Source organism: Glandiceps talaboti, chromosome 4 (genome assembly GCF_964340395.1).
Source record: "Glandiceps talaboti chromosome 4, keGlaTala1.1, whole genome shotgun sequence".
Classification (NCBI taxonomy): domain Eukaryota; kingdom Metazoa; phylum Hemichordata; class Enteropneusta; family Spengelidae; genus Glandiceps; species Glandiceps talaboti.
The window spans coordinates 19,393,648-19,412,180 of NC_135552.1; the positions used below are offsets into that span (position 1 = coordinate 19,393,648).

The following is an 18,533-nucleotide window of genomic DNA, read 5'->3' on the forward strand; positions in this document are numbered from 1 at the left end:
GCAAAAATTTGGGGTTATAACCAGTATTAGTCTGCTGAAAGAATACAACTTAAATATTGTAAAGCATTCCTTGTGTAATTTGCCACAACCAACCATCAGTAATTTCCAAGTGAACTTTATGTTTATAGATTTGAGCATAGTTTTTTCGTACAAGCAATTTTGCTGTACACAGTGTTGTATTTCATAATAATAAGACTTTATTTCCACTAGATTAAAAATTATACAACTGAAACTATAAAAATTGAGAGAAGAACAAAAATACATTTGTCAATGAGAAGACGTGGAAACGAGGACAAAAAGAGTTGACAAAACAAGTAATGGAGTTTGACCTCACTCAAGGAAGAAAATTAGACAATACATAAACATTTACAGCAAGAGAAACTTACAAATAATAATGAAAAAATTACCATGATACAGAACTTATAATGTTTGATGATAATAGTATTAAAAATATTAATAAAAAATTAGACTGGTTGAAGTTAAGCCTGTGTGTGTGTGTGTGTGTGTGTGTGTGTGTGTGTATATATATGTATGTATGTATGTATGTATGTATGTGTGTGTGTGTGTGTGTGTGTGTGTGTGTCTGTCTGTCTGTCTGTCTGTCTGTCTGTCTGTCTGTCTGTCTGTCTGTCTGTCTGTCTGTCTGTCTGTCTGTCTGTCTGTCTGTGTGTGTGTTCTTATTTCTCCAGTGACTGTGGTCCCTCCCCATCCTGTACTTTAGGAAAACCCGGCTTTCAATACAAGGTGTCATTCTACCGTTTTCGTAACAAAAAATTGTAAATTGCTGTCACGATTCCACTTTTATTATAGAGTGGCGGCTGTCATTTCACTTGTTTAATAGAGCAGAAGATATCATTCAACTTATTAAATGCAGTAAAGAGTGTCATTCCAGCGATTTCATGGAGTAAATGCTGCCATTCGTTTTAGGGTTGTTTGGGAGTCATTTCATGTCACAAAAAATGACATTTATGTTGTTGTTTTCCAAAGTGGTATTCTCCATCATGGTCCCACCACTTCAAATGGTGCTTTTCAAAATGACTCCCCCGCAAAAAAAAACAAAAAAACAAAAAAACAAAAACATAACCCCCCCCCAAAAAAAACCCCACAAAAAAACAAACAAACAAAAAACAAAAAAACAACACGTCCTCCCGTCGGTTAAAGATGACCGGCCTATAATATTTCAGTCGAATCATTTAATCATTAAATCAATTTTCACAAAGTGATTACATTATTGCATTATTGCACCGAACTGTTTCTGTTTTTTTCTTTTGTACTACAGCTGGTCGAAATTCTTGTAAAAAAATCATTTAAATTTATCATGGCAGGAGCTGTACATATACATATATCCTCACCCCCGGGCCCCCTTCAATAATGACACAAAATGTCAAAATCATTCATAGAGGGCGCTATTCACAGCCACGAAAATCCATGTGAAAACGAGGCTAGGTCAAAGGTAATCTAGTAGGAAACACTTTCAAGAGTGAGCATCGAGCATTAGAATTAGAAGTCAGTCGGTATTTCTTGTCGAACTGCAAGATTAGTGAGAACTTAAAATAATTTATATTTCATCTGTAGATGAGAAATCACGCGTAGGTTGATTGCAATAGTCACCAACTACAGACATCAAAATAACACAACGTACGCGTACACAGGCGACGGACGTGGACGACAGTGCCAAAACATGGCCAATTTTGAGTTAGACCCAATATTTGTGAAGGCATTGACTTTGTTGCATTCTAAAAACAGAGAATCGGATGAACAACTTAGACAAATGGTAGATGACGTTCTAGCAGCGACACAAGATAAATCTGGGACAGATCGTAAGGTGAGAAGTTGTGTCAGTGTTGATTGAATCCTGTTTTAGGGAACCTTCAGTAATCAGTAATTACAAGGGGACGGGTACCACAGACCGGGCTGGATTTAACCCGACATCGTAGTAACTACTGAAGGTTTCCTAACATGGATATTGAAGAAATGTTTCTATGTTGTGTTGGGTAACACATGTCAATGTACTCAGTTAACTACAGCTTGGCAAATTGTGGGCTCTTAACCTGGAAATTTTTGCTAAAGACCCTATTTTCACTAATTACGCTGGAAAACAAAAACTCAAAAATAAGTAGTGACTACAATGCCTGCATGTATGTAAACACAATGTACCAGTCTGGTAATGAGTAAAAATTATTCTTTCAGAACTTACTGAAGACTGTAAAATTGCAAAACTTTGTAGTAGTGAAAATATCTAAGTTTACAGTATATTTCATACATGGGCAGGTCAGCATTTAAACTTTAAAAAAAAAATTGAGATATATTTCCTGAAACTACTGGTATAATTGGAAAGTCGAAGGTCGGCTTAGGTCATGCAATAATGGAACCATACATGGTTTTGCATGATCTTATGTATATGCAGAATCACACAACCTACATGTACATTGTAGCTATTTCATTGTCATCAACTTTATTTAATCAATACAGAATACAGACAGCAAATCACAAGGCACAAGTAGCAAGTCTTCAGCTGCTAGTAAAAAGGAATCTAGCATTAGTTCAAGGTCCTCAGAACAGAGGAAGGAACCAGAAAAACGAGGTGCAGAAAAGGTATGTCTTGTCCGTCAAGAAAAGTTGTTTTCAATTCATATGATCTTACAATAGTGCCATGGGAGGAGGGAGGGGGAGGAGAAAGACATAGTGAGTACTTGTTTTATTACTCTGGTAGTTGAGCCTTCAGTTTACTAACATAGACCTCAGACCACTAACAAATTTTTAGTGGTGTGAGCATAGACACAAAGTAAAACTATTGGTGCAATGTGTTGATAAAATAGTGATAAGCTATTGAATGGACGTTGGTTTAATTGTAGTCTCAGTAAGGAGTTTTGTTGACAGAATTGCATGAACTTGCAGTGTACTGTTTTGGGACATCCAATGTTTACACTATCTTGATCACAGGGTAATTAGAATCACACCAACAGAGGAACTGCTATCACCCAACAAAGGAACTGTAATCTACCACACTGAAGAACAATAGATTTAGTTTGCGTCTTTCTCAGTAAACCAAAGGCTTGATTACCAGGATTGTGACAGTTGTCAGACTACTATGACTTTTGCTGCCATAGATGTTTCTCTTTCTTTCCATCTTTTTCACCAAACACTATCACATACTTAAAATGTTATATTTCTCAGTTCAAACCAGAGACAACAGAACCATCCAGAGAAGCTAAGAAACCCAAACTTGATGAGACTGTTTCCAAACCCAAGAAGTATGAATCCACATTTCTACGTGATGACCTTGTTGATGAAGATGACAGTACTGAGAAGACAGAGGATAGTACAACTGATGCAGATGATTTTGCCATGGAGATGGGGCTTGCCTGTGTTTTATGTCGACAACTAGATGTTTCTTCAGGGAACCAACTGGTTGAATGTCAAGAATGTCATAATTTATACCATCAGGTAATTAATTAGTAATTAACAAATTAACACCACTGACACCAAAAACCCTCCAAACTCCTATCTTGGATAGGAGTCAGCAAAATTTGATGTTTGCATAAGGCGAAAAAAAATAATTGTGTGTTTCCGATAACATGGCCTCAGAGAATAGGGTAGATAGGTCAGGATTTTATTTTATTGTATTTTATCTTTTTAATTGTTTTTATTTTTTGAAAAATATTACTTCGACCCAAAAGCAAATGAAATGTCAGACAGAATACCCTTTCTGTGATAGTTTGATGAAATATATAGATACATCGCTGGGGAAAGAAAATAGACGTACAAAAATTGTGCATGAAGGTCAAGAAGACAAAGAATTTCTTATTTATTGGTTTTAAATGTGTGAAAAATGTTTTGGGTCAGCGGCTTAAACAAGGGTCGGTCGGGTTATCAAAAAGAAACATTTTATTTTATTTGCCTAAATGTGAACATGACCTAGGACACTTATGGGAGATTTCCTCTATCCCTCCTGAAACTGTCATGACTTTCTTCTGTCAGTCTTACAGTAAATATAAGACATAGGGGGTTACTGAAAAAAGCTGAAAGGTGAGGAGTACCTCTATATGGGCGCCCTCAGTGGCAACTTCCAGTTGCTTTTAAAGTAAGCAGGTTAACCCAAGGGTCTAGCAACTAGACTGAATATGAACATGGTAGACTGTAAGATACATTGTGTCATGCCACACTCTTGGATCATCTCTTTCCATATGATTGATTGATGTGGTGTATCTTGAGGTGTGTCGTACAGACTACTTATTTACATCTGTATAAGTATGACTGCATTTTGTGTGAGTTTGGTTGACTCTGTAGTATTTACCATAATGTATGTGAATGACATATGATCTTGAGGTAGGAGCTAAGTTGCATCACAATGTTGCATTGCAATGGGGCTATTATGATATATAACATGTATTGATAAATAAACAGACTCGCATGTTTTATAGTGACACCCACATAATAAAATCCACATATATGTTAATTTTAGAAATGCCACAAGCCAACATTGAGTGATGCTGATGTCAATGATCCCAGAGTTGTATGGTACTGTAATAGATGCAGCAGAAATATGAAAAAGATGGTAAGTATGAAATGTAACAAAATTTTGATTGACACCGTGATTTATTGATCATACCCAACATTGTTAACAGGTGTTAATATCTTCATTGTATAACATTGGAAAGTGAGATGTGCATTGTTTGTAGATTCTAAGTAATTCATTAAAACGAGGCTGCCAAAGATACTGTATGGGAGATTGTTGGAATGAAAGAACTGATGCAACGATAGTGTACTACATGTAAAAGTGGACAGGAAATGGAAAAGATACTACCAAACAAAACAGTACAACATTTATTAATTTCTAAGACTTGTATGTGTACGTATTAGTTTAAATGTACAAAATTATTTGCTTAATGTAAAGAAATGATGGAAATAACATTCACCAATTTTTGGCAGAGTTGTATTATTTATAATCTTGTATTGTATTTATTGAATTTCAGGCTAGTAAACAAAAGAGTAAATCATCGATGTCGTCCAGTAGTAAAGACAGTAAGAAAAATGAAGAACCTGTATTGCTGTTTAAAAGAAGTGAATCATCCATGGCAACCAGTAAGGTAATAAAATGACAATACTGCAATATATACATCTGTACTTCCAAAGTAAATGAATGCTATCATGTATATAACATAATACACGGTTTTACCCCTAAGTATCTAGCTGTGAGTATGTACTGTGTATAACATAATACATGTTTTTTTACCTCTGAGTATGTACTGTGTATAACATAATACATGCTTTTTTACCTCTGAGTATGTACTGTGTATAACATAATTATAATACATGGTTTTTACCTCTGAGTATGTACTGTGTATAACATAATTATAATACATGGTTTTTACCTCTGAGTATGTACTGTGTATAACATAATACATGCTTTTTTACCTCTGAGTATGTACTGTGTATAACATAATACATGGTTTTTACTTCTGAGAATCTACCTCTGAGTATAACATACTACATGTTTTTTACCTCTGAGAATGTACTGTGTATAACATAACACATGGTTTACCTCTGAGTCTAAGTATGTACTGTGTATAACATAATACATGGTTTTACCTCTGAGTATGTACTGTGTATAACATAATACATGGTTTTTACCTCTGAGAATCTGCTTCTGAGTATAACATACTACATGTTTTTTACATCTGAGAATGTACTGTGTATAACATAATACATGGTTTTACCTCGGAGTATGTACTGTGTGTAACATAATACATACTTTTACCTCTGAGTATGTACTGTGTATAACATAATACATGTTTTTTTACCTCTGAGTATGTACTGTGTATAACATAATACATGTTTTTTTTACCTCTAAGTATGTACTGTGTATAACATAATACATGTTTTTTTACCTCTAAGTATGTACTGTGTATAACATAATACATGGTTTTACCTCTGAGTATGTACTGTGTGTAACATAATACATGCTTTTACCTCAAAGTATCTAGCTGTGACTATGTACTTATATAACATAATACATGGTTTACCTCTGAGTCTAAGTATGTACCGCTGAGTATGTACTGTGTATAAGATAATACATGGTTTTACCTCTGAGTATCTAGCTCTATGTACTGTATATAATAAACACATGGTTTACCTCTGAGTCTAAGTATGTACTGTGTATAACATAATACATGGTTTTACCTCTGAGTATGTACTGTGTGTAACATAATACATTTTGTACATGCTTTTACCTCTAAGTATCTAGCTGTGACTATGTACTGTGTATAACATAATACATGGTAGAAAGCTGTTTTTGTACTCTGTGAATAGTCCTTGTTTCCTATAATGTTCTTGTCTTACTTTGACTCACACACATACACATATACTATTTCAGAACTCGGCCCCAGGCCCTTCATCAACCAGTCACCAACCATTGGTAGGATTAGCTAGTTTAGCTGCAAATCTAAGTGGTAAACAGAGTGGTACAAAAGTAGCACCCAGCATCTTGTCATCTAAAGCTCATTCTACAAGTTCTATGAAAACCTCTACCAGTACAGTGGCCAGCAAATCAGCAATCAGTGCCCCTATACGACAGGGGATGACATCTAGCTCATCAAGTAAACCGTCACCAGTCATACAACCTCCTCCCAGTAAACCTGTGAGTCTACAGACAGGGAAGTCAGGTACAACGAGCAGAACATCTAGTGCTACCAGTACAGCTAATGCCATGAAACGATTACAAATGATGAAAAAGAAAGCAGCAAAACGATAACAATCATATACTGCATGCATTAATGTACGGATGGATAATTGAGTTACTTTGTTCAGGAAATAAGTACACAAAGCTGTAATATCGAGGAGAGGGTGGAGTTTATTACACACATTCTTTCAGATGGATGCATTAGTTTCACTCTTTCCTGTTAATTATAATGTCAGTAGCTACACCTGGGCCATTTTTTTTCATCAAATAACTAAAGATATATTCACTAAAAATTGGTCAGTTACTTATTAAAAAGACACTGTATCTGTTAATTAGTGGTCAATATTATCCATGGGTGGTGTAGTGACAAGTTTAAATCTTGAGCTAAAGCTTTCGTTTTTGGATCTGTCGCCATGTTATATTTGCACTAGTTGGTAACTGTAGTATCATTTTTCCGCAATCCATTCACTGAAATTATGTTGGAATACCAATATTTAGACATTGTACATGTAAATCAGTGGTTGATCATATCCGCAAGTCGTGCAGTAACAGGTTGAAATCGTGAGGATGCTGATCGTTGGCTGTGGACCCCAAAATCAATTTGATTTGATTTACTGCACCATATCATGTGTACAGCTACAAAAAAAATATGGTAACCCACAGATGATTCACAATGCTAATCAGGTTGTACAATATTACCTGTAAGTTATTTTGTCTGATAAAACATTTTCAAAAGAATGTTCTAGTTGCATCTAGTACAGCTTTAACATAGTCGTCTGTGTAGATAGGAATTATTTTGATGTTTCAATAGTAGAATGTTTTGCATTTCCCTAAGTGATTGATTTAGATACACAGTAGTTAATGGTCACATCATGCCAATGTATAGGGAGCCCACAGTTTTGCAACTGCAGACATCAGACCGTTGACAAATGGAACCTGTTACAAACAGGGAAACTAAACAACTGAATTGGATTAACAACACTTGGCTCAGCAAGTTGGAACAGCAGAGACTTGTAATACACATCATGGTTTGATAAGATCAGTTTTATGGCCACTTTATGTGTACATGAAATGGCAGGGGAACTGCAAAATTTGTTTGTGAACATGAACTATTATGTAATGTGGCTATAAAAGTGTTCTTATCAAATGATGGAATGTAATACAATTTTCTTTTTCCAACATGCTCATTGCCAAGTGTTATTAATCCAGTTCAGTTGTTTACTTTCCCTGTTTGTAACATGTTCTGTTCGTCCACGGTCTGATATTGGCTGTTGTATAAAGTTACAGTGTGTATACTGCATATGAAAACTGCATTCGACCTTCTTGGGTGTCATATATGCTACACATCATGTAAAGAGTCAACCTGTACAAGTTTCTTTGTCTATCTCATTAAATGAATATATTGAATTTACCAGTAGTTGTCTTCTTGTTTGAAAGAGTGTGTGAGGGCGTGTATGACGTTTGTGAAGTACTATTGAACTTTGATCACCTACACCAGACTATCAGCTGTACATTGCTAACTTTGATTACTCATACCAGACTATCAGCCACAGGCACTTGAGTCGATCTGTATGATGTAAAAAAATGTATAGTAAGAAGTGAGTTATGATCTGAATTCAGAGTGGTAGCATACAAGTCATTGAACAGGTGACAAGACTAGTCAAATGATAAAATATCTCTTGAGCAATGTCTAACTTGGCCAACACTGCCATTCACACACACACACACACACACACACACACACACACACACACACACACACACACATACACACGTTTCTAATTCTATCAGCGTAATGATTTTTAATATTAAAAGACTTAGTTGTTGCGATTATATATACAACATTTCAACATGGAATGTTAAAGCATAGACCCTGTAGAGGCTATAGTTATAGCGTATCAAAATCTACAATTGTCTATCTTGTGAGTTAGGGCGAGGTTGTAGGCAATACCAAAACTGTTTTCGAAAAATTGGTGGGAGACAGAAGATAACAAACGAAGACTTCTTATAACACTACAGTAGAATCTAGATGAATTTTGATATCACTGGTATACATGAAGTAAAAGTGAAATTCTTCACTATTTCGAGTCCACTGCACGTTTTCATTGAACTGTGACAAAAAACCCTTTAAGTTCAAAATATCCAACTGTTACCGACAGGACAAAACTGACGTGTACCTCTGTAAAAATCAGTCAGCCCATCGCAAGTTTTACGTAACTTTAAGATATCGTTTTTTACGCAACTTCAACATGCTACTTAAAGAGGGAGACCGAAGGCGAAACTTCAAGAGACTCTGCTAGTGTCTGAACTATGGCGTTCAGATTTGGGGCCTTTGTGCTCCTCTGTATGCTATCCCTGGGTTTCGGCCCATCAGGGGTTTATTCACAGAAGAAGAAGTATTGTGATGCTACTTCAAGGTCAATTCATGAATTTACTGGAATCACTTTGCAGAATTCCTATGAAGTGACTTCTTTATCACAATTTAAAGGTTCAACTTTGTTGATCGTCCCAACTTCGTCATTCTGAGGTGAGCCAATATAGAATTTATTACTACGATATCGTGGTGTTGATTTTTACACAGGTTTATGACTTTGAATTTTAAGGTGAAGAATGAACTTTATCAATGTAGTGTTGACAGAAAATCCGTCTTGCATGCCGGTGGGCTGAAATGAGTGTAGTGTATTATACTACATAGGTGGAAAAGAGTAGAGTTTCAATTTCATAGGCGAATGTTTTTTGTGTCTTTTTGGTGTCGCACAACTTTCTTGTTACAAATTACACAAAGTACAGATTCTGATAGCGCTCTGGTAGCATATTCTGATCATTATTATGTTGTTTTTGGCGGTATATTTAGTCATATACACGTGTCTATTTTAAGACTTCTTGCTTCCTCTTTTGCTCTGATTTCTGACGTTACAAAGGGTGTGATTTATAACTCAGTTGTTGTTGTTGTACCATGTGGGCTGATCCCATCCTTGAAATATTATCAAACCAATCGTATATCCTTTAATCACCCGAAACTCTTATATATTATATAATAACTCGGGGTTGTTGCATAACAACCATATCTCTGTGATCATCTCTGATTAAAACTCACATTATGTATACTATAGATTGTAAGCTACGTCGTGACATTTCGCCCTCACCGGCCTCCTGTCACACCTCCTCTGTTATTAGGGGTTGACCGATGTGTGAGGGCGCCCCGTCACGGCGTACCTTACAGACTATGTATACTACTGAGTGGCCAGGGCAGATTAGGTGTAAGTCAAGATACGTCCGGGATGGCGATTACAATTCAGAGAATAGAAATAATCGACTACGTAACTGACTATTTCCAACAAGCTTCTTCTTGGATGTACAACCTGTTAAGTGTCAATAGTACAGACGTGTTTGAGTGAAAACAACTATCTATTACTGTAATGTAATTCAAGATACCGACTTTTAATGTCAATCTAGTCGTTTTGATAATGATTTAGAAAACTTGAGAAAACTTGGTAGTTGGTAGTTTGCCAATCGACAGGCTCAATCAATCAATCAATCAATCAATCAATCAATCAATCAATCAACCAACCAACCAACCAACCAACCAACCAACCAACCAACCAACCAACCAACCAACCAACCAACCAACCAACCAACCAACCAACCAACCAACCAACCAACCAACCAACCAACCATCCAACCAACCAACCAACCAACCAACCAACCAACCAACCAACCAACCAACCAACCAACCAACCAACCAACCAACCAACCAACCAACCAACCAACCAACCAACCAACCAACCAACCAACCAACCAACCAACCAACCAACCAACCAACCAACCAACCAACCAACCAACCAACCAACCAACCAACCAACCAACCAACCAACCAACCAACCAACCAACCAACCAACCAACCAACCAACCAACCAACCAACCAACCAACCAACCAACCAACCAACCAACCAACCAACCAACCAACCAACCAACCAACCAACCAACCAACCAACCAACCAACCAACCAACCAACCAACCAACCAACCAATCAATCAATCAATCCGCCCACCTTCCTACCAGTCTGTCAGTCAGTCAGTCAGCCAGTCAGCCAATAAAATAAATAATAAATGAATAAATAAATAACTGCATAAATAAATAAATAAACAAAGTTAAAATAACAAAGAAACACTGACAAGGAGTCGAATGTTCGAACTTGTACATAGCGTACAATGATTCATGAAAAACAAACGAGGTCATAGCAAGGGCAGGGCATGCGCACTAGGCAAAATATGTGGTTTACACAATGAGCTGTAATGAATAACTATAGAGTATCAGCATGACATGGTTGGTCGCAAATTAGTGAAATGTACACAGATGTAAAGATACAGAATGATTGGTTGATCGCAAATTAGTGAAATGTACACAGATGTAAAGATACAGAATGATTGGTTGGTCGCAAATTAGTGAAATGTACACAGATGTACAGATACAGAATGATTGGTTGGTCGCAAATTAGTGAAATGTACACAGATGTACAGATACAGAATGATTGGTTGATCGCAAATTAGTGAAATGTACACAGATGTAAAGATACAGAATGATTGGTTGATCGTAAATTAGTGAAATGAACACAAGTGTACAGATACAGAATGATTGGTTGATCGCAAATTAGTGCGAAGCGTACGCAGATGTAAAGATACAGCATGATTGGTTGATCGTAAATTAGTGAAATGAACACAGGTGTACAGATGAAGGTTAATTGGTTGATCGCAAATGAAGACAAGTATTTCAAATGTATAAACAAAGGGCTTGATCATACTCAGGTACAATGATAATTAGAAACTAAGCTCTGAATGTCTGACATGTTGTCCTCTTATAGGACTCACCCGTCAGTATCTTGAACTGAATGCACTAATGGATGAGTTCAGAGATTACAACTTCACTGTCCTAGCCTATCCTACCAATCACTTTGGTAAGTTGTGTATTTTTTTTAATTCTTTTGTCAAATTTCAGATTGTACTACACTTTGCCATTTAGTATGTGTACGCATAGACTCAGACGTCTTTGTAATGATTGCTCGTTTGTAAGGTACGCCGTGACGGGGCGCCCTCACACATCGGCCAACCCCTCCCACATGTATTCAATGATATGATGACGTCAGAAGAGTTATGATATTAGGTTGTTACAACTAGACGTTAGTTTTGGAATTGTAACATAGGCCTACTAGTCACCAAGGGAACAACTTGAACAATTCTAGTATATAGGATACTGAGGTGAAAGTGACGATGGAGCTCTACAATTGGTGTTCTAGCTCATCTTTAGGTTCACCAAATTAGTACCCATTAGGTAGATATTTCAGTAATTGGCCATGGTAATTGTTACAAAATCTAAGCAGTTTCTTATGTTACTGTCTGTTTGTAGGAAAGCAGGAGCCTGGTTCCAATAGTGAGATACTGAATACTCTTAAGTATGTGAGACCTGGTGGAGGTTATGAGCCAAACTTCCCTGTCTTCCAGAAGGGAAATGTCAACGGAGGTCGTTCACAAGCTGTCTGGCAGTATCTTAGGGTATGGTATTTAAAATACTCGTATAGCCAAACTAGATCCCACTAGGATAGACAACTAGATATTCCAAATACTAGAATATTAGACAAACTAGATATTCCAAATGGGTACCTCTAGGATGGCCATGATCTAGATGGTGTCTAGACCAATCAGATCGCTCGATTTGCGCCATCAATATACTGATATAATTCTATAATGCGTATTATAGGAGTAACGTAATTGTTAATATAACTCCAGTTTAATTCTGGATTTCAACAAGGTGACAAACATTTGCCAAGAAAAGCCAATAATTTTAGGATAATATTTAGATCTATAAAGGGCAGGCAGCTTCTTTTTTCTACCTGTTGCTTTCTGTTAATCATCCTTACCTCTGTATCAACACAGGATACTTGCAAATCACCGGAGGGTTATCTTGGATACAGTACAACGTTGTTTTGGTACCCGTATCATAGTGATGACATCCGCTGGACATTCAGAGAGCGCTTCATCATCGATCCGAACGGCTTCCCATACATTCGAATCAACGATGGCCGCAATCCGTACAGACGACGTGGTCTGAGGGATGACATCGAACAGTATTTGACAGAACGTTATATCGATTTAGTTTAGTATGACACCTAATTAATCACAGGCTCTGCTTCAGCTTGAATGTAAAACAACTTTTTGTGTGTGTAGATATACGGTTTTGAAAGATGGTTAATTTCTGATTGCTTAGTTTTGCTGATGAACATGACATCAATATTTATGAAGACCAGTATGAAACCATTACAGTGGTGTACTTGGTTCTGATGTTACAATGTAGTTTATGAAATGTTAGTGCATTCCATTTTGTAAAAAAAAGCATTGTATATTGTTATCATGTTATTTAAAGCATTCCCAAAGTAATTAAAACAACCGTTTTTTCACAATACAACGTGTTAATATTTTTTGTCATGAACAATTTATCAAGTTATGTATTATGTGGATAGAAATAGTGAATACATCTAGGCTAGAGAAAGACATAACAACATCAGGGGTCACACAGAGTACAACACAAGTCAACGTTTGCATAGTATTACATCACCATCTGATCTCTGGACATTTACCTTACGTTGTATTGTATTGTGCGCTTCTGTTTGTGTTGGGCTGTTTTATCAATTACATCTGCTGGTAGATCACCTGTTGTGCTTGATATATGGTAACTATGGCAATCATTGTATGCTCTTCAAGTGTTGGGATCAAAATATCATGATCACAATCTCATGATAATGTTGATTACTTATTATGAACCATAGTCCAAGAAGTGTGAAGAACCTAGATAAGACAAATGTCGTATTGAAGAAAATTCAGTTAGTTCACGTACTAAAACTAGTACTACCCCGGGGGGGGAGAGAGAGAGAGAGAGAGAGAGAGAGAGAGAGAGAGAGAGAGAGAGAGAGAGAGAGAGAGAGAGAGAGAGAGAGAGAGAGAGAGAGAGAGAGAGAGAGAGAGAGAGAGAGAGAGAGAGAGAGAGAGAGAGAGAGAGAGAGAGAGAGAGAGAGAGAGAGAGAGAGAGAGACGTCACATTCGGCTATTGTTTCGTGACGTCATTAAGATTAAAGTCTATGAAATGGTATAATAAACACTTGCAATGATCCTTGGACATTGATCTTTTTGTACCGACCTCCGATACTTCCAGCAACTTCAAACGTGCTTTTGGGTCAATGAGAACCATTATGAAGTTTGGGGGTGATCTATGGAAATAATAATTGGTATACACTATCCAGGCATATTATGAAACTGTTTTGTGAATATTACTATAAAGTCTCTAGTTGATTTTTATTGCACGGACTAAACTTTACGTATTTTTACGCACGTTTAGCTGAATTTCAGTAGGAAATTATAGCGAACATAGATTTTCTGAACTGCATTCCTACCTTTGTACAAAATGAGATCTCCCTCCTTAGCCGTGTTCACGGGGATATAAGTTTTATACCATCTCACATTTAGGCAGTGCATTCTTCTGGAGCATGGCGTTCAGATTTGGGGCCTTTGTGCTCCTCTCCATGATATCCCTGGGTTTCGGCCCATCAGGGGTTTATTCACAGAAGAAGAGGTATTGTGATGCCACTTCAAAGTCTATTCACGAATTCACTGGAATCACTTTGCAGAATCCCGAAAAGGAGATCTCACTCAGAGATTTCGCAGGATCCGTTCTCTTAATCGTCCCGAGTTCTACTTACTGAGGTAAGCAATAGAAATAACCTAACGGTCACAATCTGTGGTAAGGATGTAGTACGCAAGAAGATAATTTCGAAAATCAATGTATGATCATCTATCTTTCGTGTCTCTCTACTCCAACATACTGTGTGCTTACAATTTCCACAAAGGATTGCAAATAGACGTTCATCTCAGAAAGTACATAATACCATGTGTATGAATGATCATTTTTGAACTTGGATATTGTGATGTATAGTTATTCTAAACCTGAACCACCACCACCACCACCACCACCACCACCACCACCACCACCACCACCACCACCACCGCAGCAGCAGCAGCAGCAGCAACAACAACTATTAGTACTAAGAATTGGGAAGGAAATAGACACTGAGGTAACGGTTAGACAGTTTAGCGACGAATTGATAACGACCATGCAATGTATTTGATGAGAACCAAGAAAAGGCGAGCAGGGAAACAAGAAAACATATTGACTATTAAGGGCATTGGCCACAAATCTGATGTACTAACAATGAAATGTTCATAGATGATTTCTCTTATCGGAACATAATCGTACGTACATTCCTTCATTCTTACCAGTTTTCTAACCATTCCAAGAACATCACTAATAATAGAATAATCACGTAAAAGTAATTCCTACGAAATAAAAGTGCTCTGACAACGTTGTCACTAGGTGCGTAGGAAACTGCCTTTACTTATTAATATATGCCGTATATGTATTACAGAAACACACCAGGCGCCTCAGTAAAATGTAAATTTCTTAATCTTAGTGCCTGTTACAAACTGGCATATAAGAAAAGAATTGATGATATAGACTAAGGTGAACCAAAATAGCCTAGAGCCTTCGCCATGTCGTTAGTCGATAGATGTTTAATAGTCATAATCCACCAGCGCGAGTGACCTAGGCTTCTTCCAAAGGGCATTTGGCAGTTATCCTGATTTGTTTACATGTAGTTACGTACATATAAGTTACTGCAAGTAAGCAAGTAACTTTCTTAAGTTGATACTCTCCACCACAGACGCTGGAGAGACACATTCATGACTCCATAGTGCTTATTTCCATTCAATAAATAAATAAATAAATGATGAATATTCATATTCACTTCTTGTATATACATGTCTACTGACTTCCATCTACTGACTTCCATGAGGCGATGCGTTTTCACTGTAAGAAACTACTACAATCTGATTAAAATCCGATGTAGATCGATGTCGGCTAATTGTTCATTGTTATTAATCTTGCTATTTTTGCTTCAATGACAATTGACCTTAGTAATACATGTTTACATTTTCGTCTTGATGGCCGCCGTTAAGACGAAAATATATGTATCACAAATAAGAGGTCAATTGAAGCACAAATACCGAGGTTAAATAACAATGAACGATTAGCTGACATCGATCTACATCGGATTTTAATCAGATTATACTGTATCCGTGAATAATGAATGAGGAATATTTTTCAAATCGGACATGATTTTAGTGATGTGAAATTATGAAATAACTCTCCAGAACCCTTACTTTACAAAAATACCTGTATTTCCTGAAGCGACATTCCCCTTTGAATGGTTAATGAGGATAGAACCTCATTACTTTGAACGACAGGTAATGGGGAAACAAACAAACAAACAAACAAACAAACAAACAAACAAACAAACAAACAAACACGCAAATAAATCAGTCTGTATCATCTCTATATAATTATCTATCTTTCTCATTCAGGTTTAACCCATCAGTATCTAGAACTGAATGCACTAGTGGACGAGTTCGGCGAACGTAATTTCACAGTCTTAGCCTACCCTACCAACCACTTTGGTAAGTTTTTAAACTTCTCAATTCATAATCAATACCGTGTTAGAGTAAAATCTTGCTTTATGGATAACCGTCCTGAATCTATTTTCTCTAAGTATACTAGAGCCACTATTAGGTTGGTCACGTCATGCGCGTGACTCATTGCGCGTACTTCTTTTATAATATTGTATATCATTGTTTATTAATAGGAAAGCAAGAACCTGGCGCCAATACTGAGATATTGAATGGTATCAAGTATGTGAGACCTGGTGGAGGCTATGTACCCAATTTCCCGATCTTTGAGAAGGGAGACGTCAATGGCGCTAAAGCACAAGAAATTTGGAAGTATCTGAAGGTAATGTAATGTTTAGAGATGAACAATGCCGGTAAATCACTCGTGTTTCCTTGGGTAATTCGTACTAAAAATACAACAACAACAACAACAACAACAACAACAACAACAACAACAACAACAACAACAACAAACAAAATCCATTCAAAATTAACGTAAGCCATTTGTCTATTTTCACTGCAGGAAACTTGTAAATCTCCGGAAGAAAAACTTGGATCCGCCAGTCGCTTACATTGGGATCCATTCCACAATGATGACATCCGTTGGACCTTCTTAGACCGTTTCATAATCAACACTGAGGGATTTCCATACATTCGAATCAACGATCATCGCTCTCTAGATACACCAGGAGGGCTTCGAGATGACATAGACCAGTTCCTGAGAGACGGAGACATTGATTTGTAAGTTGCCAACGCTACCAAACAATAGTATGATCAGTCTGGAAGACGTTTCAATCAGAATATAATGATTAACGGTTTTGAACTTAAAAAATCCCAACATTTTGATAACTAATGCAATTATTACATGTAATGTTATGGTTAGTATTACTTGTAAACATGATAGCAATATTTATGAAGACCAGTATGAAACCATTACTGTGGTGTACTTGGTTCTGATGTTACAATGTCGTTTATGAAATGTTAGTGCATTCCATTTTGTAACTAAAGCATTGTATATTGTTGTCATGTCATTATCGACATTGTCAAAGTAATAAAGATGACCATCTTCAAAACCCAACACTTTTCTAGCATGTTTTATTATAATCAGTATTAATAAATTCTGATCTATTTCGAATTTTTATTTTCGTAGCAACTGTGGTAAATTTTAGATCATAATCTTCAAGTTTTGATTAATATCTATTTCAAAAGTTATACTTTACAAGTAAATATGCTCAAACAATGGCAATATATATATATATATATATATATATATATATATATATATATATATATATATATATATATATATATATATATATATATATATATAGTTCCGTCTTTCTTGGTTGTAACTCGGAGTTATCACGCATAGTGCGATCATTGTCTGATGATCGCACTATGCGTGATGAAACTCCGAGTTACAACCAAGAAAGAGTTCCAGAACTATCAAAACTATATATATATATATATATATATATATATATATATATATATATATATATATATATGAAATGGACATGTATGAGTCGAACCATATATCCCACATATTAGACAGGGTGCGTTTACCTGGTTACGTGGGAAAATATTTGGACAGGTGTGCAGACAAGGCTGCCAAAATGTACCCATATCTAGGGATCTTTTATTTTTTGGTGCCAAATCGACCCAAAACTCATAATATTCATAAATGCTGAATCATTGTACCATGAATCAGGATTGATGTGTCGTTGGGGGCGCTAAACAACGATGTGCGACGTATCATATACGACGACGACCGACAGGCGACTCTCCACGAAATGGTTAATGGATGTAATATACACAACCATAACAACCTCCTAGCTTTAATATGCCGTGCTAGACACTCGGTTGGTTCAATTTGCATTGGTTGATTTGTGGAAAGAACGCGTAATACTCGTAATTACCAAATAAATTAATTATTTTGTGTTATGGCCATCATTGAATAAAATATTAGCTCCGAAGTGACTGTGGTTCATTCCTATTCCCACGTCCGGGTTTGCATTCTATTTGTTTTTATACAAAAATAGTTGTTTCATAGTTTCGTCAAGAAGCCTACGTATAATTTTTTTCTATCCCCAGCACAATTTCAGAATGGGAATGAAGTATAAATTTCTGTCTGTCTGTCTGTCTGTCTCATGTCTACTGAAATGGAATATTAATACAAGCAAGTTACTGAGTAACTAAATTCTTCATAGGATGACCGTTATTTCCATATCCATATGCTAACACGTTAGCAGCAGAGTTCAGTCACGGTAAAGCTGTTGCGCACTGTCTTCTGTTATGTTGGCTGC

General features: G+C 36.5%; 3 protein-coding genes across 4 annotated transcripts; all 3 read left to right on the forward strand.

Annotated features, from left to right (window-relative positions):
- The first annotated feature begins 1,491 nt into the window (after positions 1–1,491).
- LOC144434084 (integrator complex subunit 12-like) lies at positions 1,492–8,044 on the forward strand. 2 transcript variants are annotated; one of them, XM_078122541.1, is made up of 6 exons: positions 1,492–1,841; positions 2,480–2,595; positions 3,178–3,447; positions 4,466–4,558; positions 4,977–5,090; positions 6,377–8,044. In XM_078122541.1, the coding sequence occupies exons 1-6, from the start codon at positions 1,682–1,684 to the stop codon at positions 6,752–6,754; spliced, it is 1,131 nt and encodes a 376-aa protein (XP_077978667.1). In that variant the 5' UTR covers positions 1,492–1,681; the 3' UTR covers positions 6,755–8,044. The 2 variants fall into 2 exon arrangements, with proteins under 2 accessions (XP_077978667.1, XP_077978666.1); XM_078122540.1 differs by having other exon boundaries at positions 1,492–1,825; positions 2,473–2,595.
- Positions 8,045–11,157: 3,113 nt separating this feature from the next.
- LOC144434275 (glutathione peroxidase 3-like) lies at positions 11,158–12,904 on the forward strand. Its single transcript, XM_078122728.1, has 4 exons — positions 11,158–11,164; positions 11,544–11,636; positions 12,086–12,231; positions 12,613–12,904. The coding sequence occupies exons 1-4, from the start codon at positions 11,158–11,160 to the stop codon at positions 12,835–12,837; spliced, it is 471 nt and encodes a 156-aa protein (XP_077978854.1). The 3' UTR covers positions 12,838–12,904.
- Positions 12,905–15,581: 2,677 nt separating this feature from the next.
- Positions 15,582–17,305, forward strand: LOC144434276 (glutathione peroxidase 3-like). Its single transcript, XM_078122729.1, has 4 exons — positions 15,582–15,594; positions 16,147–16,239; positions 16,425–16,570; positions 16,751–17,305. Exons 1-4 carry the CDS (start codon positions 15,582–15,584, stop codon positions 16,970–16,972), a joined length of 474 nt encoding a protein of 157 aa, XP_077978855.1. The 3' UTR covers positions 16,973–17,305.
- The last annotated feature ends 1,228 nt before the right edge of the window (positions 17,306–18,533 follow it).